General features: G+C 42.7%; 1 protein-coding gene across 3 annotated transcripts in view; it reads left to right on the forward strand.

The window, feature by feature from the left end:
- LHFPL3 (LHFPL tetraspan subfamily member 3) overlaps nucleotides 1-26124 on the forward strand; it is a 219654-nt gene that overhangs the window by 172813 nt on the left and 20717 nt on the right. Inside the window, exon 3 of one of the 3 annotated variants that reach the window (XM_015886410.2) lies at nucleotides 15987-16014. The exons of 1 other annotated variant lie outside the window; for it this stretch is intronic. In XM_015886410.2, coding sequence (XP_015741896.1) covers nucleotides 15987-16003 — 17 coding nt within the window. In that variant the 3' untranslated portion in view covers nucleotides 16004-16014. Of the gene's footprint in view, nucleotides 1-15986; nucleotides 16035-26124 lie in introns of all 3 variants that reach the window. One more of the 3 variants, XM_015886328.2, reaches the window with a different exon arrangement.

Below are 26124 nucleotides of genomic sequence, written 5' to 3' on the forward strand. Positions count from 1 at the left end.
GTCGCATTCAAAAGCTAACTGCAGTCTGGAGAAATAGGTATCAGATTCAGATGCCTCGAGGTTATCTTACTGTCTACATGCTATTATTAATGTACATAATTATTTTGTTTTTCTTCTAAATTGCAAGCAAAAAAATGCAATGGAATGTAAAAATTCTCCTCAACTCACAAACAACGAACAACAACAAGGTTTTCTTGATGTTAATTTGGGAAGGAGAAACAATCTCTAAATGTATTTTTGTGTGTTATTTACAGTCAAGGGGCCAGTGCTCAGTTTGATCCCCTGTCATTCCTCAGACTGAAGTGAACCAAAAGCAGCCCCAAGTGTTCACAAGCCTGATAGAGCACTTTTTATTCCAGGAAAAGTGAAAATCATTTTGTCTTTTTCCCAACCTTAAACTCTGAAAAAGCAGAAAAACTTCTTTTGCCTTGAGGTCAAATTAAGTAGATAAAAATCCACATCAAGCAAACACGAGGCATTTGGGAGCTGGGGATTTACAGACACCACTGACCCATCCTCAAAGCCTTGAACTCCATCAGTCTAGAATAAGTATCCTAGATCTTGGTCCTGCCTGAGAGGCACAGCTCACCCATGGGTGGGGTGAGGGCAGTGCAGTGAGGGGGCGACCAGTGTTCTGAGACTTGCCTAAGCAACTGGGGACCTGCTGGTAACAGCCAGTGGTTAAGGCAGGCAGAAGGGCAGGCGGTGCTTGGCCAGGGCAAAATCACGTCCATTCTCCTCTTAGAGGGGGGCAATTTGTCTGGGCTGGCGGTCCAGCTGTATCAAGATGACTTCTACTGCCAGGTTCGCCGGGGTTCTCCCTCTGGCTGAAAAGCCAAGCAGATGATGGTGGTAGTGGCCATCAGGGTTAGGTGCACCCCACAGCAGAGCTACAAGCATCCTCCCACTGACTGAAACACTTCCACTGTGCAGTACAGGAGCTCGCTGTGATGCTGCTGGTGTCTACGCAAAAAAAAATGAAAACAACCTGAAAGCAGTAACTCCACCAGGTCGCCACTGCCTCTGTTGCTTGCAAATCTATGTTTTATGAAGCCTGATCACTTCAGAGAATGACATCTTGACCCTGGTGACCATCTATCACACAGAGCAATGTATTTGCCAACAGGAGCATCCAGTTGGACAGTCAATCATTTAATAAACTTTTCTTCCTACACAGTTTATTGATTTTCTCTTTTAGTAATAGCAAGAGACTACACTGTCAGAGTAGGTGTTCTGCAGCCCTTGCATCCTTTTCCACACATAGTCTTTGTTTTATTCTCCTTTTTCCATCAGCCTTTATTGCCATAGATACATGTCCTGTCATCACTATGCCCCAAAGCACCTCATTTTCTTTTCACTTGTGTCTTGATTAATGTTTTCATAAGTTTTGCTTTCCTTTTCTTTATTGAGGAGTTGTTGCCCTGGAAGGCTCTTTGCTATGAAAAGTCATTAATTTCCACTTCTCCATTTCTCTTTGACAATTTCAGGTGTTTTATCCTGACCTTTCTATTGATTTCTTTATCTTACGCATAAGCCAGGCCTTGTTTAATTGTTGTTAGATCACATGATATAAAAGTTCATAGAATTATAGAATCATAGAACATCCCCTGTTGGAAGGAACTGGAAGAATCATTGAGTCCAGTTCCTGGTTCCATAAAGTGCCACCCAAAATTCAAACTCTGTGACTGAGAGCATTATCTACACACTGCTTGAACTCCAGCAGCTCAGTGCCATGCTCACTGCCCTGGGCAGACTGTTCTGTGCCCACCACCCTCTGGTACCTTTCCCCATCCCCTCTTCCCACCCCTCCCCTGGCACAGCTCCGTGCCGTTCCCTCGGGCCCTGTCGCTGTCACACAGAGCAGAGCTCAGCGCTACCCTCCACTCCCTGTGAGGAGCTGCAGCCACCATCAGGGCTCTGCTCAGCTCCTCTGCTCAGCACTGAGCAAAACCTACTGCCCAGGTGCAGTAATCTGCACCTTACTAGCAGAGATCACTGGGAACCATTCACGATTTGAAAGTTTCTTTCTCAAAGGGCTGAGATCCTGAAGCTTCCCAGAAATGTAATTTAGGATAACGGAAGGCACTGCAAATTGAACTAGAGACCACATTCCTGCCTTCTCCAGGAGCTGCTCCAGCCACATACCCTTGCAGCATTCAGATTTTCACTTTTCGTTCTACAGAAAGCATATGGAGATTGACAATTTTTGTGATCTTTAAGTAAGGGAATCACCGTCATGAAAAAGTCTAGAAGCATCGTGCTGGGATATTAGAATTCTCTGCTTATTTCCAGCTTAGCTTTTCTCTCTCTAAAAAGATGCATTTTATCAAAGAAAATTATTAAAGCCTGCAGTATCATTCTGTGATGCAGTTCCATTCCTCCTGCAGTGCCAAGTGTGGGAATTAATATTTGCCAGCGTTTTGCCATGAGACTGACAGCATGAAAGAATAAAAAATAGCTACAGCTAGTTTCAAAGAAGATGGGGATTCTGGGTTTACTGCAGATTACATCATAGCCATCTTATTTTGAGCATCTTAGTCCTGTTGAGTTCAGTCCTGCTGCAGATCGAAAACATTATAATTGTATTAGGAATCATTTGCCAGATGCAAGGGCTCAGCCGCAGTGCAGCATGGCTGTTCTGGCTGCAAGCACTGGCTCATGGAAAGCCTGTGCACAGCTGAGCTCACCACCTAAGTGAGGGTGAAGCTCTCTAATAGGCATTTGAAGGATGCTGTTGTTATGCTGGGGAAAAATATAATTGTTTATGTCTGTAGAACATGGGGAGATGGTGAGAGGAACGGGGGGAGGAAATGTGTTTCAGTTTAAAAAAAGCACTGAGTTTCAGACAGAAAAATGAGTAAAAGGCTCACTGTGATGCCAGGCATTTTGGAGGCAGGCCAAAGAAACAGCCAGACAAGCTTACAGGGGTAAATCCCAGTTCAACTATCCTGCTGCAAAGTGAGAGAGAAACCAGGGTCCCTTTCTCCCTGCTCAGGCCCAGCAGCTTTTGACAGCTCACATGGGGCCACAGAGCCAGGTGCTGACTGAGACAACTGGGTTTATCACTACTCTTTAAATCTTAGTTAGCTTTGTCTATCTTGGACTAGACTGAGGCCTAATACATGTATGTGAAAGTCCTTAAAAAAGCATCATGCCATCTTTCTCAAGCACTGCAGATGCCTTCCCTCAGTAGCTTGTTTCCAGCCCTCACTATTAACATGTTTTGCCTAATTTCCTCTTCAGATGTGTCTAGTTTCAGCTTTCAGCCATTCATCCTTCCCCATTAGATTAAAGGGCTCTTTTTCCCTATCAAGATGGTTATTCACTGTAATCAAGATCTTTCAGTTTTCTTTTTAATAAGCTAGAAAAATTGTACTTTCTAAATCTCTCTCTCACATTAGGTACCTTCTCTAGTCCTTGGCCCACTTTTGCAGTTTTCTGTGTCTCTCCCAGTTTTTTAGCTTCCATGGTGAAACACAAGTACTAAGGCTACACACTGCACTTGCATGTTAGCCTGGACACTACCAGGGAGAGGATAGCCAGCTGCTGCCTCTGTCCAGCAACCCACATCTATCCACCTAAGGTCTCATTATCCTTCTCAGCTACAACAAGGCTTGAGGTTTCATCTTCTTGTTTGACCTCTAGGTCCTTTCAGGAAAAACAGCACCTAAAAAGAGCAGCTAATATTTCCCCTTTCTTGGACTTTAACTTTGTGTTTGGCTGTTTTTAAAGACAGCATACCCAGATGACCAAGTGACAGATCATATGGCTGCATTCTTTGTTATTTTACATGTCTATATATTTACATTTCTTCTGTAAGCTACAGGTTTTATCAGCCATGCTCTAAGGTAGCATCTACTGCTAGTGAATAGTTTTAGGCCTAGAAACAATCACCTACTTGATGATGGTGGCTTGTTGTTAAGTTGGGCTCAGAGAACTTAGTTTTTAGTAGTTCTTAATCTTTGTTTCATATGGGATTTATATAACCTACACAGTGGTAATGTTATGCCCTGCAATATGAAGTCAGACAACTTGAAATCCTTTTTTAATTACATAAATTCATATTTTTATAAGCTAACTTGAAAGCTGAGGCAATAGCAAAATGTTTATCTACCCTCCAGCCTTTAATATTGCTGTGTTAGCTCAGCAGGTGGAGGTAATCTCCAGCCATAACAGTAGCAAGTACTGTGTGTATTTATTTACCCTGGCACTCTACCTACCTCATTAGCAGTGCAATTAAAGAGTCAGTTCCAGAGAGAGAAACACCTCCACTTCAATTCACCAAGAAAGTTATGACAGTGCTAACACTGAGAAACAAATGTAATTTGTTAATAAGCATGTTTCTGTGCAAACAGAGGCATTTGCTTGATGATTATTCCCTTATCCACACGCAGCAAGGATCTACCTGTAGCAGAATTTTACTTAGGCATGAGAGTAATACTTGGCAATATTCGGGGAGCTTTCACTTCTATCTGAAATTGCAGACAGCACACTATTAACCTGAAGATCTACATGGCTAGAGGAGGCAAATTTGGCTATAGTCTCCTGTGATGAGGATTTTACCATGTCCCTGGGGAGGCTGTTCCAGAGATTGTTTTAACAGTAAAAAAAAAATATTCTATATCAAGGCAAAACATCTTCCAATGCAACTTGCATCCATCATCCCTCATCTTCTCCATGGAATCAGAGAATGGCTTGGGTTGGAAAGGACCTTAAAGATGATCTAGTTCCAATCCTCTGTCTTAGGCAGGGACATCTCCACTATATCAGGCTGCCCAGGGCCTTCTCTGCAAGCCTGCCTTCAATCCACTCATTGTGCAGCCTGTATTCATGTCTGAGATTTCCCTGACACAGGTTGCAAGACCATGTACTTGGCCTCACTGAATTTCATGAAGTTCACATGGTCCCACCTCTCAAGCTTGCCAAGGTTCCCCTGAATGACATGTGGCTCTTTCCGAAGAGAGCCTCTGTCTTCTTTGTAGCTGTCCTCGAGTACTGGAATACTGTGATGAGGTTTCCCCGAGCCTTAATACTACAAAAGGGAAGATTTACAATAACCATCTCCCCAGAATGCAGGGGTAGGAAGCAGCAAGTTTGCACTAAAATACTCTCAGGCATAAGCAGGTCTCCAGCAGCCACAAAAGGCCAGAGTACTTCCTCTGCATTTTGTGCAGAGCTCAACAAGCTTATGTTTCCAATGTGTTCCATGCTTCCTATTTTCTGTCATCTGGAGTAGATGGTCCTTCTGTGTTGCACTGACTTCCCTGGATCCCATGTTTAGGCACCCATCTCTCCCTTACACTGCAGACTGCTGCTTATTATTTCCTGCTTTGTGAATGCTTGATGGAGCAGCTTAGGCCCTGCAAAGTGGATGATACATCATCTTGACATGATTGGGCACAAATAGCCCCAGAGCACTTTGGATCCCTGTAGTAGTGCAATGGTGGGCTACGTCTACGCTGACATTAAATTATCAAGATCTTTATGGTTAGTTTTCACAATCGCAAATCAGAAAAACTCCATCTAAACACTCTTTATTGAATATTTGAGTACTACTGTGACAGTCTCAGGAAAACTGATGAGTTTTGTCTTTTCTCAAAGTCAGGAACTCCTTAGGCAATCATACAGATTCTCAGAAACTGCTGAACTGTTATACTGAAACTTTAAAGAAAAAAAAAATGCAACCAGAGGCAGGAAGAAGTCACAGAGGACTCCAGCCCAAATGATTAAGGCTGTGGGTATGTATATGCAACCACAAAGGGGAGTGTGCAAAACATTCAGCAAAATGCATAACAGAATGCACCTCAATAGAGCTGCTGCTGGGCAGCAGCTGGAAGAAGCAGAGTGGGGCTCCTCCTGCACCCCACTGCTTCTTCCTGCTTCCCATCTGCAGGCAATCAACTTCCGATAACAAATCTCCTTTTAGGATTTCTTTTGTATAACGCCATTATGCAGGTTGCAGCATTAGCTTGTTTTCTATACAGAAATAGGTAAAGTCTGGACCTGAGGCATTCCCACTGAGATGGATGCCAGCTTTCTTCAGGTTCCTTTGAAATCTGCCTCCTGTTCCATTTCAGCTCTTTCTTCTTCATTCACTGCTGCACCCTTCTTAAGGGCTTTTCCTCCATCACGCATACTAGCGACAATGCAGTTGTAGGCTGCAAGAACATTGGCAATGATCAGCCTGTTCCTAAGGACCTTTGGCTCATGGGGGACCCAGTTCAAACACGCTTCTGTAAAGAAAACATCCAACAAAATCAATTTAAAATCAGTTTAAAAGTATCGAATATTCTTAATTGCTTTTGAGAAACCTGATCAGGGAGCAGCTCTTCCATCCTGCATGACTGGTGTGTCCACAGGGAGGGTTCTGCCACTGCGTCACCAAGGTTTCTCCCCAGTTCACTGACTTTTGTTATACCACATTTTATAAACAACTTAGAATTCATAGTGTGGGAAGTTTAAGCTTGTCCTTTCTCCCTCTGGTGTGAGAAGTAGGAATGGTCAGACATTGGCTGCAGTGAAGAACAGTATTTTCCTTCAGTCTTCTTTGCACAGATTATACTTACGGATTTTAGGAAAGCATTATGTTCCAGTTTTGAATTTGAAATATGCAGCTTTTAGAAGCCACCTCAATCTAATTATGTCTTTTTTTCTCCGGAGAAGATGAGGGATTACACTGTGTCTGAATTAGAGTCAGCTAACACAGTGTCTCATGCAAGTCAAGCTGGGAGAGTGCTGGTACGAGGAGCATGGTAGAACTTCTCAGCCAGTGCTGTTTATTTTACTCCTTGTACTGTTAGTACATGAAATTGCAGCTTGAACAGAGCAAGACTGCTCCCTGAAAAAACACAGGTGCGAGGGAGCAGGAGCTGTGACACCAGCTGGCTGCCAGTTCGTTAGGCTCAGCACTCCATCCTGCCTGTGCCAGCCTGCAACTTCAGGTGAGAAGTAGCTGATCATCTTAGGGTTGAGTCTGGGTCATTACTTGTCTTTGAACATTTGTGATGATTGCCTACCCCAAGAAAATGGTATTTTTACAGTAAGTTTGGTGAGGCGCTGACACAGATTGCTCAGAGAGGTGGTGGATGCCCCATTCTTGGAAACATTCAAGATCAGGCTGAATGGGGTTCTGAACAACCTGATATAGCTGTAGGTGTCCCTGTTCACTGCAGGGGAATTGGACTAGCTGATCTTTAGAGGTCACTTCCATTTCAAACAGCTCTACGATTCTGTGATTTGCTAATGGCAACTGCTCAGCATGGGGGAATTTACAAGTACAATATTGCTTTGAGTGCCTGGGTCTCAGAAATGTTTGCAGTTCCCAGAGCGTGCTGAAGAAAGCAGAAGGAAGCCAGTGGTCCCCAGAAACACAAGGCATTGGATGGGACACTGAGAGATCCATGCTCAGATGGTGCAGAGAAGATGCTCATCCTCTGCAGTGCTGCCGTCTGTGGGCTGTGTAGCTCAGAAGAGAAGGACCATGGCCATAGTATCTTGTGGACAGGGTGGAAACTCTCTTCAGGTTAATAATAATGGCACTGATATTGAAGTGACACATGAAATTTATCCAGTACTCATCTAAATGAGTTTATTCTAGTCCTACATATCCATGATTCCTGATTTAGACTCGTTTGAGATCTGAATCTCACACCTTATCTAGTATGCTGCACAATGACGGTTAGAAAACTTAATTTGTCCTAGAATAGCCTGGTTTTGCAAGTGGGTATTGTAATGAGAGCCTTTCCCTGTATAATATTTTTGCTTTAGAAACTGATTACTCATGATTCCTATCAGATCTGAATTGCAGATATCTGGGGGAATACAGCACCAGGATATTTTTGGTCTAAATTGCCCTCATATCTGTTCTACTGCAGCCCTCTTCTAAAGCAGACTTTATATTATAAATTACTTTACAGATTTATAAGGTATGACATAGAATCATTATATATTGTGTAAGTGCTTTAAAATTAATTTGTTCTTGAATGTGTCCATGTATGAATGAATTTGATGTAAGCCTGTATTTTTATGCTCTGCTACAGAAAGTGTACAAAGTACAAACTGTAAATCAACCTCCACACTTGCTGGAGTGACTGCTCAGCTATGAAAAGAACTCGCTCAATATTTAAAGAAGATTTAGATATAGAAATAATAATGTGTACGATGGAGCTGACGTGCAGCCTCAGGAATTCCCAACCTAAAATACTGGGATTTGTGACATAGTATTAGTGTGCAGGTCCTTCAGGTTTGGTCTGGCTCAGAGAGAAGTGAGGAGATCATAGGGGTGCAACTGAGACCTTGATGACACCCTCCTGTGTGTGGCCATAGGATGTCACAGAAAGTGGCAATTTCAGTGCACATGATGTTCAGAGATAGTGAGCAGTGTTTAACAGTAGCATTTGGTTCTTTTTTTCTTTTATTAATTAAAAATCCCACATGGGGTCGCAACACAATTATTTATGGATTTGGGTCAAATTCAGCATAGTTTTATCTGATAATTTGGACCTTGGTATTTGCTTCCCTCTTCTCTGCCAGATGTACTGCTGAACATTCAGGATGTGGGGCTCCAGCCCTCCCCTTCTCCAGGAAAGAGGACCCACCACTGTCTACCCTTCAGGAAAGTCCCTATTAATCCATCACACTGTCAGGAAACGTGGGGAAAAGTGCCACCAAAGTATTCTTTCCCTGTGGTTTAATAGGGGCTGCAATAGTCATTGCCACCAGGCACAAACCCAACGGTACCATACTCACCAGGCTGCAGTCACTTCTAACACGTCCTCTTTTCCTTGCGACTGTTGAGAGTTTGTGCTGTTGCAATGAAAAGTAAAATAGCTGCCACTGGAGAGCTGGAGAACATCTTATTTCAGGCGACTTCTGGCTGGACTTTGGGAACATCTTCAGTAAAAGAAAAGCCTTGGCTCAAATCCCTGCGTGGAGCAGAGCGTGGCTTTGACCTCAGTGAACGCTCCTTCCTTTGAGTACCAGGTCAGGGAAGAATAGCTGCCATCCAACTTCTCCGCTTTGTGCTGCCAGGCTTTTTTCCTCTACTTTTATAACCTGTCCCTGAAATCATGTGTTTTGCTGATCTGAAATTTTCAGATTTCATTTCAGAAGGCTCATAGAAAGGGGTTTTTTTGTGTGGTTTTTTTTTTTTCCTGGTTTTTGCTGCCGAACTAAAAATAAAACCAATGGTTGTTTCAGCTCCAGCAGTGAGACCCTGTGCTCATGCTTCAGTGAGCGATACTGGAAGTCCAGGGAGATCTGAAACAAAAGCTACAGCTTAAAAGGGAAAGGATCTAAAAGGGACCTGACCCAACTGCCATAGAATAAATATTGAAATTTATGTTAACTGTAGTGTTTCAGCAGACAGATCTTTGTCCCCAATACCACGGGTGAGTTTACATATCACTCAGAAGCAAAAATAATGCATGAGAAGGAAGAAAGAAATTTGTGAATAGATATTTTAAATATTGCACATTGATGATAACAACACGAAGAGATAAAAATAGAATGTGTGATTAAACTGATTAAGTCTAAACTCGGTTGTTTCTCTGGAAATAAGATTTTGTCAGGAAAAAAGATGTAAGAAATACAGTCTCTCCTTTTACCAGGGTGTTAAATGATGTGTTCCTATAGGAACAGACACAACGTGGTTCTTTTGTTCCACGGTTTAAAGGCTGTTTAGTAGCTGACGTAGTGGGGGCTCCAGCACCTCCACACTGCATGGCTTAGACACTGTCCCTGACATGTTTTGCACATAAAAGAGCCACTTAACTAAAAGTATTTTAATACCCAGTTCTCATTAAAAGGACAATGCTTTTTATGCCAGTAATTATTATTATTGTTGTTAATTATCCTAGTATACTACTACTCGGACAAAAGAGAAAAGACTCAGTTTGCACCAGAGGAGGTTCAGATTGGGTATTCCTTCTCAGAAAGAATGGTGAGGTATTGGAACAGGCTGCCCAAGGAGGAGGTAGAGTCACCATCTCTGGAAGTGCTTAAGGAAAGGGTAGATGTGGTACTTAAAAATATAGTTTAAAGGACAATACTAGTGGTAGATGGATGGTATGATTCAATGTTCTTAGAGGTCTTTTCCAACCTTAATGATTCTGTGATTTTAATAGGTACCTGCACAAAAAAATGTTGGATATTTTTATGAGATTTTTTTCCCAACAGGGAGTCCTTTTCTCCAAACATTTGAATTAAAGTCACGGCAGACCCCCTGCTACGCAGCGCACTTGTCAGCCAGCCTTACTGGTGGCTCTCAGGGGGTGCTCCAGGGATGAGGGCAAGTGCTCAGAGCCTCACACTTCACTTCCTGCATTGCTGAGAGCTGTGTACCACCTGCTCTGATGCAGAAACAGAGTCAGTGCTCCCCCTGTCCACTGTTTTCCCAGGCAGCATGTGAGAAGGAGAAAAACACCTTTTTCTTCTCTCTCCAGCCTCAAGCAATGAAGATTGGTCTGGCTTTAGGGTGCAGCTGTCTGTCCAGAAAAGTTTTTAGGCATGTAATTAATTCATCCTCATTTAGCAGTGTGCAGACACAGCTAAGTTTTACCAAGTGTGACCTGGGACTGTACTCCAATGAAGGCACTTTGGTAAGTGCTTTGGTGAGCAAGGTTGGACAGCTGATATGGAACCTCAAAAGGGCAATGGGAGAGACAGACATCCAGTGGCATCAAGGCACTAAGAGGGCTTAGAGTCAGCCTCTGACTCAGAAAAGCTCACTTCTATTTTATTTATGGCTCCAATGTCACTTTTTCCGAATGACTTCACTGTACTGTTAGAGTTAAAAACTGATCTCTTTAACAATACGTTTCTGAGATTTACTCAAGGAAAATGTTGTGAAAGCTGAACATTAATGATTTTTTGTGAAATTACCTGGGTTTTGTGGCCATTTCCACTCTCTCTTTCAAAGTTGTTTGAAATCCTTGATTCTACCCATGGAGAAGAAACTGGGACCTCTCTGGTGTCTTCCAAAACTTCACATGTTCATAGTTGAGATCTGACCCACCAGTGCAGGCATGTGGAAGGAGGCAGGAAGTGAAATGCTCATCTTTAGGCTAACCCTCCAACACCACAGGCATATTTACAGGCAATTAAAACAGAACACAGCCCCTCCCCCAGTACCAGGCTGCTCAAGTCAGGATCACATGAGCCATTCATATGACCCAACATCAACAACACCTGCAGCAAATCACCAGTTTTCAGCCAAACTGTTTTCAAGAGTAAAAACAAAGTGGATGGGAAGAAGGATGAGATTGCCATTGCAATGTGAAAAATTAACATGATAAGTAAAAAAACCAGCTTCCAGCCTTGGAATGATCATGGTGGTGAAGGTGCAGGAGGAAGAGATGGAGGATGTTGAAGTGTGGAAGTGGAGAGGGAGGAAATGGAGAGGGAGGAGAAATGGGCTTTGTTAGTGACATGCCAGGGTTGTGACCAGGGAAGGAGATCTTTCACCGCAGACATAGAAAGCCAATGAAGGAAAAGGGGACAAGATTTAATTATTCTGCATTTACAGACTATACAATAGCTGCAGCTGTTCTTAAAGCTAATTTGAAGGGAAAATGCTTATAGAAATTAAAAGAGTTCTCAAGAATTATCAAGAAAAGAAATAATGGATCACATCTAAAGCTCAGAACAAGTAGCATTATTCTGTTACTACCAAAGGGCCTCATCTCAATGCCATGTTATTTGTGATCCTATAGCAAGCAGCTGAGGAGCCCAGACTCTTCCAAGAGGCACTGCATGGGGCTGAGCCCCCACAGGGTGCAACAGAGCATGGCACTCATCCAGATGTTGGTCCATCCCAGAGTATGTGCCCAGCATATTCTCTGGTACCGCATCAGCATGTGAGCATGGCTGCTACCTGCCTTTAGTGCGTGGGTGGTTAATTCACTGGTACGTTGGGAATGTCTGATGAAAATGTCTCTGATGTTCTCCATTTAGAAACCTTTCCTCTGAAAAATGCTTCAAAGGAAAGATTCATTGTAGATGTGCATAACCAAAAAACGTTAAAGATTTTATTGTTCGAGTAAAGCATATGAATTGCTGTCATCTAAAATAAGCAGCTAGTGCAGTTTGATGTATGGCAGAAACTTTCTGGGTGATACAAAAATAGTCCCGTGTATTAATCTGACAGGTCTGGCCCTCCCAGGGGTGTACAAAGCCTGAGTGCTGCTAATACCTTCTGATGATGCCTTGCTGAGTCACTCTATCACCAGCTCCTGCCATGAAGTCTTTGTCTAAATATATACAGTGTGCTTCTCTAATTGCTATGATGTGTAAAATAGGGCAGGCGAGGTTGATACAGGTTTCTGTGGCTGAACTGAGATGTTTAATTATATGGAACAAAATCTCAGTATTGTAAAAATTACTTCTAGTGTTCTGTGTTTTTTATGTCTTGCTGCAAGATGTCTGTGGCATTAACACATTGAACTCTCTCCTTTTCCATCAAGAATAGAATTTCATCGTAAGAAACAAATTGAACAAACATATTTTATACCAAATATGCTTGACTTAAAGCTCTCCCCCTATTATTTCATAAATACTTTGAGATTATAGGGGCTCAGATAGCTTAGTAAAGATGAATTGCATGTGATTCTGGGAATACAACCATTCCATTAGTTATCCTTGCTTTCAGTTGTGTCAGGCTTTTTGTGAATAATCTGCATGTTTAATCGATGGAGGCTAATTAGGAAGACATGGCACGTTATGCTGTTGTATTAAAACATGTTTGTTGCCAAAGGCAAGACATCATCTGTATTTCTAGATGCAATTTATTACTTGTTATATACGTCATGGAGAATTTTACTGTCGACATTAACAAAGTTAAAAGAATATATAAACAGCAATGCACACAGATATGTAACCTGCAAAAATTGATCATTGAGAAGAAAGGGATTATCACAAAATTGATTATTTCTTCCTCTAGCTCTATATTCAACAATCCCAAAAGACAAATTTTTCCCCTTACACTTGCTCCAGAGTAAGGCTGCTTTACATATCTAAATAAAAAACAGCCAAATGCTAAAATTGGTAACGCCAGTGTAAGTATGGACTTTCTTCAGTGACTTTAATAGATTTTTTCTGAATTCACAATAGTGACAAAATATTTACCACTGTCCCTTTATGCACCAAATAATAGGGTAGACTAAGTGCCATTTAGGTCAGGTCTGTCTACTTTATTCACATAGACAACTGCATTGATTTAAATACGATCAGTCAAGCCAGCAGGATTCTCCCAGGCAGTGCTTGTGTTAGCAGTAGTGCTGTGGGGTGTGCAGCTCATGCTGGAGGCTCCATGTCTGTGCCAGCAGCACGGTGTAGGGAGGTCATTATTCCACCCAACCTCCTTCTTGCCCCTGTGGTTATCAGCCAGTTATCCGCTGGAACAAGCATAGTTGGTGGGAAATTCACCTCAGAAGTATACTCCTGATCCCAATCAAAACATGAGTGTGGGCATATCCCTAGATGGCCTCAGGCCTGCCAGTATCTGATGTACCTTTACCTGAGAAATGACAATAGGGACTGGTCTTTCCAGTTCACCAGGTGCTTGATTGTTCCTATGAACAATTTCTATAGGAGACAGTCACCAACTGTATGCATTTAGCCTGCATAAAATCCAGTATTTTGGGATATAGACTGATGCAGGAGTTTTGGCACAATGAGAGGTACATCACTTACAGAATCATAGAATATCCTGAGTTGGAAATAACACGTGAGGATCATTGAGTCTAATGCCAAGAAGAAGCTAAAAGGAGGACAAGAATTTTACATCTGAGCAAAGCAAGTCAGTTGAGGGACAGAAATGATTCTTCATATGGCTGTGTGATGCTTATGTACATATGGAGGGGAAATGTTCCTTGGCCTGATTAAAGTGTTGGCAGGAACATGTCCTGCTGAGGGAAGCTGCCTGTGGCTGGAAGCATGTGCTGGAAGTTCCTGAGGCTGGAATGGACCCAATGGCTCCCCTTGCATGTATTTGTGCTGACTGGGAGATAACTAAGTCTTCAGCTCCACAAGGATGGCAAGCCTCAGCCTAGGCAATAAAAGCCTGGGCTCCCCTAGGCCTGCTCCATAGTGCCCATGGGTAGGATTGCATGGCTGGACAGCTGGTGTGTCACGGGGGGCAGAAAGAGGAGCAAGAACATCCTTGGATTCCTGGGGAAAGTGCATGTGTCTGGGGAAAAGCAGGGAGGATCCAGGGAGGATGGAGCCTTCATCAGTGCATGCTTGAATAGTTTTCCTAGGACATTTCCCAAGTGTACCAAATCATTGTGGTGCTGCTGACTTGTAAGAGCTGCCACCCAACCTGCATTCACCTGTCCAGGATATATAGGAAGAAGGCAGGCAGCCAAGTGCAATTACATATATACAGATGCTTCCATGTTGGTCTCACAGTGCAGAAGGAGCAACCTAACACAGGTTACTTATTACTCCTCTTGTTGTTGTTTTCCATTATTATATATGAGATAGATGTTTTGCTTTATACCTCAGTAATCAGCCAATGTGTGTATCCTTCAGTGTCTCTGCTCCATCTTTCGTTGCCCAGATAGAGGTAGGAGTCAGTCCAACTCCTTGTTTTAGTTGGCAATCCAGTGTCAGTATACGTGCGGCCACAGCTTCCAAGGCAGACAGAAATCCAGCTGATTTGTATTAAAAAAAATAGATTTCTTACTGCCTGCTGTGAAGCTTTAGAAAAGTTAATATTACTTTCACCAGGATTGTGTCAGTTGTTTAACCATTCCATGTAGGTACTTCCTTCTAACTCTACTGGTCTATTTTACAGTTCTTCTGCATTAGAAACTGCTAGGAAATGTCTTATTCTTTGTTGTCTATTTGAGATTCATACATCAAGTCCAGTTTGAAATTCTTAAATTGTTTTCCAAACAATATGGGGGTGATATTGGAACCACTGGGCTATGTTTTTAGTTGAGAAATGATTGCTTTAAGATCTGAGACTGTTTAGCATCTCTTTTGAGGCCCCTCTGGAACAGCAGAAGTTTAGCCCAATTTATTGCTCTGCTTCTCCCACAGGAGAGCCTCTTTTCTTTCTCTCAAGCTTGTTACAGGTTTTTAGGTGCTCAGCAGTGCAGTATACAGAGATGCAGGCACACATTTTTTTCTTGATATAAATCCTTTAGCTCGTAGGTGATTTCAGTGCCCACTGGGCACAGAATGCTGCGTAAAGTTCTGCAGACTCACAAGAAATTACCTGAGTTCATGACTGAAGGTACGCTGCTCTGAGTCTTGAAGTATCTTCAGGTTTCCTGTTGGCTTCCTCAGGGCACCAGGTGTGCAGGACCTCACCAGTGTGTAGTTCCATGGGTGCATAATTAAAAGCACAAGCCACAGCCGCCCTTCAGATCTAAGCCATTGCAGGTAGGTTGGGTTCTTTCAGACAGTGCCAGTGTTTTTGGAAGTACAATCAAAAATGACAGGTCAACAAGAGTCAGGTAGTATATCTTTATTACTTCTCATCCAGACAACAAAATTCTGTAAATCTGTATTTACTGACATAGTAACTGATGTGTTTTCATCTTTCATTTCAATAAGTGTTCAACAGATCTGACTTGTGGGGTTTGTTTTAATTTTACACCTTTGTTCAAATCCTTCTGAAGTCGTATGTTTAACATAGTGCTTAAAATTGCCCACTGTTACCTGGAGTTTTGATTCTGACACAATAGCAAAAAAAAAATCAGCAACACACAATAGTCCTTAGGATTACTTTGCTGTTTTGCGTTTATTGAAGTTCTGTCACAATTTCCCCTCTGTTAATCCTACCCTTTCATCCTTAGTAACCTGCTGAATTTCTCCTGCCTTTCAGAAAGTTCCATATCTGGTTAAATAGCAGCAGAAACCTGAATGATTCACTTTCTCCCCACTGTAGCAAATAATATTGTTTACAAATCATTCTACAATGTGCATAATCTCATTTGATTATACCTTAACTGTTCTGTTTTTCCCTCCCTACCTCACAGATGATGGAAATGCTTAAAACAAGTTAAGGTAGTATGACACAGACTAATGTAAGTGTGAGCATGGCATCCAAGGGATGAGCTGTGGAGTGATTGCGCGCTTCTGCCCAAATACGTTGCATGGCTTTCTGCTGTTGTCTCGTGTTTCTGATGTTAGGCAGCATGTTCAGCAATGCTTAAGCATTCATTTGATTTTTATATTCCCAGCTTTGTATTTTTATAGTCTTAATAATTTGTATTTTTTCAGTAGCTTGTGGCAAGTGCTTAGTGGCAAATCTGCAAGCCGTGTGTGTTATTCTTAATGTTCAGAAACACCTGCGAGGATCAGGGCCCAATTGGTTATGGCTGTTCAGAAACGTGCTGCAGAATTATTTAAGTTTTCCGTCCAAATGGATCAGAAGCAGTATTGACATTGCTCCTGTGCTTATCACTGAAAAGCAGAAGCTCCTTGTTTGCTTTCTCCAAAATTCAAGCTTGATACTGGTGCAGCTGCCTGCTGCGTATGGCTCTGCTACGCACAGCTGTGCCTTTGCAATGCGAATGCTTTGTCCCAGCTCTTCTGTTGTAAAAAAAAAAAACAAAAAAAAAAACATTTTACTTCATGAGACAAGTACCACGCTGGAATTACGGATGTTATATTTTCACAGTATTCTTAAAAAAGACTGCTAGGGATGAAAAGAAGTTACTGACACCCCATCCCTGGAGGCACCCATGGCCAGGTTGGATGGGGCAACCTGGTCCAGTGGGTGGCAACCAGCCCACCTGGATGGCCTTCAAGGTCCCTTCCAACCCAAACCATTCTGTGATTCTAAAGATTATATTCTCCTGTGTTTATATATTTCTTTTAATCTTAGTGTTTATAACACTTACGAAGGTAACACCAGTGTCTTGAAATACGTTTATTCACGTGAGTGTTCAGGTGCTGTCTGGTAGTTAGAGGCAGAACCTAGTTATTCCTTGTCTGGATTCCTGTTCACCCAGGGCTGCCACTCATATTTTTAGTGCACTGTGAGTTTTTGTTGTGAATATGATCAAATACTGACCATTTTACCCAGCAAAGTAATGTCAACCCCATCCTTGGAGATATTCAGAACTTGACTAAGCATGACCATAAGCAACCTACTCTAGCTGGATCTTCCTTGAACAGATTACACTGCACTGACTTCAGAAATCCCTTTCAACTTAATTTTTTCAATGTTTATGTGATTTCATGTCTGCATTGGTGGAGAGTACAGTAAAGCCACCAAAATATCTTTCACTATGCTGTAAGTTATAGTGTGAAACCAGATCACCAAAGGTCAATACACTGGTCACTGCTTCACTTTTCTGCATAATAAGATGTCAGTTATTTTTCTCGGTGTGCCCAGTTCAGCTTCTTGCTATCAAGCTACACTCAGAGGCATTCACTGTGTTTTCTTATCACGCCACAAAACCATCACTTCACTCCATTGTACACTATACTATAACGTGTGGAGTTACAGCAGGTGTTGTGTGGGAACAGAATGACTCTCCAGAAACATATCTATTATTTTTTGAACTATCAGAGCTGTGGCAAATGACACTGACAACCATCTATGTGATGTTTTTATGGTTTATCCCAATTTTCTCATGTAAGATCTCTACCTCTGTTCTTTAAGACGCTAATGATTAGACTGTCAGAGCTGAGAAAATCCACCTGGTGAGCAAGGTCACCTTCTCTATCCTCAGTGACAAAGGAAAACATCAGACTAACAAGGCTAAGGAAGTCCTAATTAACATCAATGGTGAACTTAAATCCTAGGGAAAAAGTAGAGCACACAAGATAAGACTCTACAGAGGTAAGATTATTTTTTTGTAAAAGCCTGGAAGCTGTATTTTCAAATACAGTTAATGCTGGGGATGTGTTGCAGAAAAACAAGGACTGTTTTGCGATTACACCACCTCTCTTTCCTGGGTGAGCTCCCACAAGCAGTCTGGCTCTGAAGCTCAGTTATGACCCCAGCGCAGGAGCACTGTAGACCTCTACTATTGCCAGCCACTTCAGCTCTTCAAGTCTTGCTGCACAGTGCCCCTATGACAAGAAATACTCCCTCCTCCCATAGCTTTCAGATAAACATTTTTCTTCTCATTTTCATCCCCTAGTTTTCTCTTGGTTCAAAGTTCACATTACCTGAACTGGGCTAGTTCCCCCAGATTGCCACTGCCTCCTCTCAGTCCCGGCCTCCTATTGCAGGATTGCTCCCACCAGCTGACTCTTAGGCACCAGTGCCTGGCAGATAACTGTTGATGTGTGCAATGCTTCTGCCTATGATGTGTGCAATGCTTCTGCCTATTCACACCTATAATCCATGTGTTTGACAGCCATCTCCTTACTTGGCCCTCTCTGTAATGGGCTGGCACTGTTGGAGCTAGCCTGGTTTCCCCTCTGATATCCCTGGCATGACAGGGATGTCCTCAACTCTTTCCTCTTATCTTAAAAGTCTGAGGAAGTGGTCCATAAAGGAGAGAGGGTATTTTTGTCTTTCAGCACTTGTATGGGGTCAGTAGTACTTGAAATCATGTTTCTTTCCCTGAAGGGGAGCTGCCACTTTTGTAGAGGCTTAAGGACAAATCAGGACAACATATCAGAAGTGCCATCAGTGCAATTAGCCTGCCCTGGAACAAGGAGTGGTCTGCATGACCTCCTGAAGTCATCTCCTGATTTTTTTTCATGATTGTGTTATTTTAATCCATGTTAACAACTGCAGCTGCAGAATTTAATCAGCACATCAGATGGCCTGCACAATGAGTGGTGACACCAGGACACCAGCTCATCAGCAGGAGAGGACAGACCTGTGGAACTGCTGCAGGCTGTTGAATGTCACCATCTCCCTTCTATGCACATCCTCACATGGGTGTAGGTTGGCATTATGCAGTCAGCCAGCTTCAACAGTGTCCACAGAGCCAGACAACCTGTATAAAGATCATCTGCTGAGCTTTTCATAGAATCATAGAATGGCCTGGATTGAAAAGGACCACAGTAATCATCCAGTTTCAACCCCCCTCCTGCTATGTGCAGAGCTGCCAACCACCAGACCAGGCTGCCCAGAGCCACATCCAGCCTGGCCTTGAATGCCTCCAGGAATGGGGCATCTACAGCCTACTTGGGCAACCTGTTCCAGTGTGTCACCACCCTGTGTGTGAAAAACGTCCTTCTAATATCTAACCTAAACCTCCCCTGTCTCAGTTTAAAACAATTCCCCTTGTCCTTTCACTGCAAACAGCCATTCCCCCTCCTGTTAATACACTCCCTTCAAGTATTGGAAGGCCACAATGAAGTCTCCCTGGAACTTTTTCTTTCCCAGGATAAACAAGCCCAGTTCCCTCAACCTTTCTTCATATTTTCTTCATACTCTTGGCTTTCAGTAAAGCCATTCATTTGTTAATTAGTGTTCTCAAAGCATGAGAGTATAACCGAACTACACCTGGCTGAGAGCCTTGTGCTAAACCAGCCTATCTTCCTTTTTCTGGTGCTTCCAGCTTAGAATCACTAGTGAGTTATACCCCAGTCCCACCATGCTCTCACATCTGCAACCCTTTTGCCTTGGTTGCTTTCCTTTCAAGCCTCAGAAAACCCATCTTTCACAAAGTGCTCAGTACAGTTATCTTCTCCAGTTTTATCATCCTGAGCAAATGACAGGATTAGTTTTTCTTTATTACCTGCAGCAGTTTTATCCCTCACGTGAAAGCTAACTCCTCTGAAAGTCGTTCCCAGAATATCATCATTGATCAGAATTGCCCCCTACAATTTCATTCACCCTTCAGCTGTATGCAGCTCTGCCCACATCAGATTAGGAGCCTGGCTTCCAGCATCTCTCTCCATTATCTTTCAGTAAAAGAAGCACATAGAATCATAGAATTACCCAGGCTGGAAAAGATCTCGAAGATCATCAAGTCCAACCACAGCCTAACCATAGTACCCTAACTCTGCTAAATCATATCTCTGAGCACCACATCCAAACGGCTCTTAAACACATCCAGGGATGGTGACTCGAAACCCCTGGGGAGCCTATTCCAGTGTTTAACTACACTTTCTGTAAAGAAGTGTTTCCTAACATCCAACCTAAACTTACCTTGGAACAACTTGAGGCCATTTCCCCTCATCCTATCGCCTGTCACCAGTGAGAAGAAACTTGCCCTGCTCTCACTGTAAGCACCTTTAAGATACTGGAAGGTAGCAAGAAGGTCTCCCCTCAGCCTCCTTTTTCCCAGACTAAACAGCTCCAGCTCCCTCAGTTTCTCTTCACAGGGCTGATTCTCCAAGCCCTTCACGAGCCTCATTGCCCTTCTCTGGACCTGCTCAAGCACCTCCATGTCTTTCCTGTGCTGAGGTGCCCAAAACTGAACACAGTACTCGAGGTGAGGCCTCACCAATGCCAAGTACAGGGGCAGGATGACTTCCCTATTCCTGCTCACTACACTATTCCTGATACAAACCAGGATGCCATTGGCCTTCTTGGCCACCTGGGCACACTGCTGGACCATATTCAGCTGACTGTCCATCAGTGCACCAAGGTCTTGAAGAAGTTTATAGAGAAGGGCAGGGTCCTGTCCCACACTCAGTATAAAAGACAGTTAGGTTAGGTTCACATCTGAAGCCCACATGGCTTGGCTGTGCTGGTGTCTGCAGATCCAAGGCTTGTTCTGCCACAGGTATTCCTGTGCTGGGTGGATGCTGTCAGCCCTACAGGAACCATGGGGCATAGGAACCAGAGCTGAACCTCTCACCACATCTGGCCAAATGATCAGAAGTTATCCACTGTCATGGGGGCTGCATTCGCTTTATATCATTGCCATAAAAATCTTTCTTTCATATTGACAGCAAGTGGTATCCTTCCTCTGCACTGAGACTGCCCAAAGAATCTGACACACAAGAGGGGAAGAAACCTTGACAGAGCATTAGCATCGTATTATCCTAACAATGCATTAACCTGGAAAATTATTATATGCAAAGTGAGCTAGAAGCAGGGAATGCTGTTGCACACACTGTCTTCATGGTGAATGGCTATTATGGATTTTCTAGCTGTCTAGTGAGATCATCTTTAAAAGTATGTTCTTAAATATATTCTTAAAACATAGTCTTAAAATGTATTTCCATTTTGTAGTCCCACCAGAAGTCGTGAGATCTCTTAGTCACAGCACTTTCAGCAGAAAATGCTTTTCTGGAAAACTAGAGACAAAGACTGCATGCTGCTGCCAGTGGAATAGGGTGTTCTTTTCCCTTTCCACATTGCACTGCATGTTCACTGGAAACCATACTTCCTGATACAGACAACCAACTTCAACAGACGTTGAGTGATGTATATGCTAATTAAAAGGGTTTTCCCATCTCTATCCTCTGTAATGCAACTACAAAAATAGAAAAATAGGGAATCTTTCCCTGTAAGTGAGATCTGTCCATGAATTTGGTCTTCACTAGAAAGGGAAAGGAGTCTGAAGGCGAGGAGAGCATTCACCTCTGTGATTCCATCAACCAGTGAGAAAGGGCAGCAGGTTGTTCTGATTCTGGCAGTGGCTCAGGTCACAAAGAGCACCACCATCTGGATGCCAATGAAATGCAGAAAATAAGTAGTTTCACTGAATTGAAGACATACAGTTATCTTCAGCCTAATATATATTAAGGGGAGCGCAGTCACTCTCCAGAATGCCCGAAGCCAGCTCTGAAAGCAGAGCTCATATATTCTCAGAGGTGCTTGAGCTCAGATTGGCTTTGAATGGGAGAAAATATTGCTTCCATCCAGTTCGTGCCAGCGGAGAACTTAAGAAGTAAATCAAAGGACACTAGGGACAAATCTTTGATAAAAGCATATCAAAACTTTGTTTAATTTGTTTGCACTGCTGCTGTAAAGCAGACTCACCAGAGACAATATGATCTACAAATGGAATTTGTTACTAAATCAGGACATGACTTACTGGAAGGATAAGTAATGATTTCATCTAAGTCATTACATCTCCCTATCAATAGCACATCTCTGTGGGGAGTGTACTCACCTCCGGCTGAATATTGTATGATCTCTGTAGGACAATGTCTGTGCGCTTGACTGAAGGACACGATAAACCCAACCACCCAAAAACCAGCAGGTCAAATTATCCCTGGCTGGCAGCAGATGTGTGTCGGTGTGTTGTATGTGCAATATCCAGCACATAATCCCTTTAGTCTGTAAAATTTGCTTCTGCTCAGACATGTGGGAAAGTCACTCTCTAAGCCAGCAGAGGAGGGGTTGGATTCTTCTGTAAACACACATGTCCACAGATACTAAAGTGTCTGATTTATCCCAGGCACATATTCAAGGGATGGGAAAGCAATGCAACATGTGTCTACAGAGCACATATTACCTTACATGGATCTGTGCATATGCACCATTGACCTGCTAAGCCCTGGGGGCAAATACACCAAAACTCAAATACTGCTGAGATTTCATTGCTGAAAGGAGAAAGTACTCATACAGGGAGCTACAGCGGGATGGCTATTCAGAGACACCACTAAAAGCTATCCCAGCTTTGCCTACTCCCTGAATCCTTCATAGCTGTCCTTCATACTCTTAATTTTGTGTTCTTCTTTCCTCACATTTTGATGCAGCTGTTATCCACCATCTTACAGACTGTTCCTCCTGAGCACTGCCAGCTTCTGAACAATACCTCGAGTGCCCTAGGATCTGTATCAGTCTGTACCTTCTTTCAGAGTTATCTGTGTCCCTTCTCTGTAGGGAAGTCTCCACTCTCCACAACTGCAATGTCATATGGCTTCATTTAACTATGCAGCTGTACCTACAAGAGACCCATTATCTTACCTCACACGCCTATCTATCTTGTTTGACTGTAGTCGGTAAAACTATTATCTTCCACATCCAGGCAGCACACAACCTCAGTTTTATTTCCAGCATTCTCACCATCTTCTTCTTTCCAGGCTGATGCTGTCATTTAAGCCCACTGAAATTCCCTCTGCAGTGCCACAGACAAACATTCATTATTATTTTTCCCACAGTAGGGGCTGATAGCTATATCCTCAGTCTTCGTGACCTTCTCTGTTCTGGCCCTCTTGATGTTCACCTTGCCTTCCCTCAAAATGTCACAGCTAAAATTGATTCTTTGATTCAGTTCTTAAAAAAAACCCAGCACACTAAATGCTTTCACTTCTTCACCTTCATCTTCTTTGTCAAGTTCATGGCCCAATCTTTCAAAATTTTCCATAAAACCACTCTTCTGGGCCTTCCTGTTTGTCTCCTTCTTTACTCCAGGTTCTCTGTTTCTCCTTCTTCTGCATGAGGTTTCCCAGTGTGACACAGAATCTCTTCTCACAGTGCCACCTCAATGAGCTTCAAATCCTATTAGTTTTCAAGCTTTCCACAGATGTGAGCTGTTTTCAGAGAATCAAGCCCATCTACACTATTTTCAGGTCTTCCCTTGGTCTCCCACTTCCTCCTGCTTCTGGCACAGAGGTGTTACCTTATGACCGGATGCATACCCTCTCACTGCAGTGCCCCATGGAGACACAATATGTGTGGGGTTGCTGGAGGAAAGGTCAGTGCCTTGTTCTTGCCCAAGTTATCCTCGATGAGTTTACCTCAAAGTAAGGCAGAACTCACCATCCAGAGGACATCCGTTCTTTAAGTATTTCCACCTTACCCTATGGTGCTCAAGCTGGAATATGAGGTTTAGAAATAGTTACTGTAACCTAGATCATTTAGTTGAGCTCCTTATTTCTGCTCTGTTATTTACAGACAATTTTTGCATGATGTCAGTTGCCTCTGAAGAGTTTTGTAATTAAGAAGTGAATTTTGAGTCTCCTTAAAGGCGATGCTGATAACAGATTAGAAAGATCAGAGATGCCACGAAGATTTCTGAGTAACAAGAATTAATTGTGATTAAATGGATCGCTGTAGAGTGAAGATTAGTCTTCGCAATTACATATCAGAATTAACAAACAAAAAAGAGTACAACTATTTTATCTGTTATATACTGATGATATATGCAGGCAGTGTATAGGGGTAATTCATTCACATCTGTGTCCCATAATGCTTACAGTGGTTGGCGATTTGAGTGCTGTGCATAACTTAGGTGTTAAGGTTTTAGAGCCCAGATAGGCAGGATAATTATACTACAGAAATTACATCCGAAATTAGAGCATTTGAAAGGGCAAATCCCATTTGACCAATAGCAGCCATGATGGACATTATGTCCTGCAGCAAAAAATTGTCAAATCATTTGTGATAGGTTTTCAATGTTGCAAAATATGTGCAAGTCATAACTGAACAGCAATGATTGTACATTCTAAGTCTAATTAAATATAGCTTGTATAAAATGTTATGATGCTCCATTCACATGCTTAGAATTTAATTAATTTGTAGATTACATGCCCCTAGTAATAAATCTCTCTCCACGATCTCAGTCTGGAGACTTATAAAAATGCAGAGCTTCTCATCTGCTTTAAAAGCATCTCTGTCACTCACAGTGGTAAAGTTTACCGAGTCCTATAAAGGCTGCCCCCTTCACATAAACCTTGATGAGCCCTTTGTATGAAAGGTAACAGGCAGTGTTTATAAACTATCACTTGAGCAAAAGCACAGGCCGCTCTCTGGCTTCCTTGAAAACTCTAAGAACCAGATAGTAACTCTTGGCAGTGCTGGTCTGGTGATTAATATTAATTCAGTAAATAGTGAGCATCACTTCCCAAGTGGAAAATCATCCAGTTTGGCTAAAAGTACATCATTCTAGTGATGCTCAGAGCATGACACTCTTCTCTTACTACGTGTTGGGATAGGAGTTCTTTTTCTAATCAGAGCATACTGAAAACTTACTCCTGCCTCTTTTTGGGAGCTCAGTCAGTCAGTCAGATATGTTTTTAAATGCTGTCTGATAGACAGGCACATCTTGGAAAAAAACATGAATATTTTGCTATGAGGAGTACAAAATGAGCGTCATATATTTGGCAGGATTTCCCAGATTGTGCCATTGTAGAATGATAGTCATGTTTCTTGATAAGGATAGCAGCTGCCTGGAGGAATTCAATTAGGTAACTTGGCTATTTACCCAGCTAATCAGAAATCCTCTTGTTCCTATTTTTCCTCACCGTCAGTGATAGCACCAGAAGGTGCAGCAAAATGTGCTTGTCATAACTGTTTCCATGCTCCGTAGAAACATCTCCTCTTCTGTCATCTTGGAGCTCACGCAAAAACTCCCATGCTGGAGGACCAGCCCTGTTTTTCTTTATATCTGTAACCACACATCAGTCTTCAAAAATTAATGACTGACTGGGTGAATGGTGCCTGCTGAGGAGTAAGTAAGGTCAGCACTGGTTCGCCCTGCAGTGAGTGAGATGGCCTGGAAGTTGACACCATGCCACAGGCTGTGGGTTGAGGCCAGGCAGCCGTGTCCTATCAACCTGGATTTCATCTTCCCTTATTTCCCTGAGACTAGATGTGCTAAAACAGTTCACAAAATTACTCGATGTATTCATAGAAGAAGGATAAGCAAAGTTCTTCCAGTCAGTGATTCTTGATGATGATAGACTCCACAAGACCAACAGGCAAATTGCTGGATAGCACAATATTCTAATACACCCCCAGAGATCTCCCTGCTCTGCCTTAGGCATCCACTGCCAGAAAAAAAGGAATGGGCTGATAGAGCCTCTGAACTGAGCTCAGGTATGAAATCATACAACCATGAAATCATTAAGGTTGTAAAAGAGCACTAAGGTCATCTAGTTCAACCACATACCCATCTTCATCCATGCTCCTCGGTGCTACATCTCCACATTTCTTGAACACCTCCATGGACAGTGACTCCATTATCTCCCTGGGCAGCCTGCACCAGTGCCTCACCACTCTTTCTGAGAAGAAATCATTCCTAATATCCAATCTGAACCTTCCCTAGTACAACATAAGGCCATTCCCTCCCACCCTTATGAGCCCTTACCAGCATCATCCCAGCTTCCTGGGGAACACCTGCTCACCTGGGAATACTGCTGCATGCAATTGGTTCCCTTCTGCACCCTCATGCTCTGCCAGCCCAGTATTCATATCAGGACAATCACACCCCATCTCTCACATCTCACCACAGAGCAGCAGCACTGATTCAGCAGAACATTCTCCTCATCTCAAACACTCAGTCCTTGCCACCCTCA

This window comes from Coturnix japonica, chromosome 1, assembly GCF_001577835.2.
Source record: "Coturnix japonica isolate 7356 chromosome 1, Coturnix japonica 2.1, whole genome shotgun sequence".
Classification (NCBI taxonomy): Eukaryota; Metazoa; Chordata; class Aves; order Galliformes; family Phasianidae; genus Coturnix; species Coturnix japonica.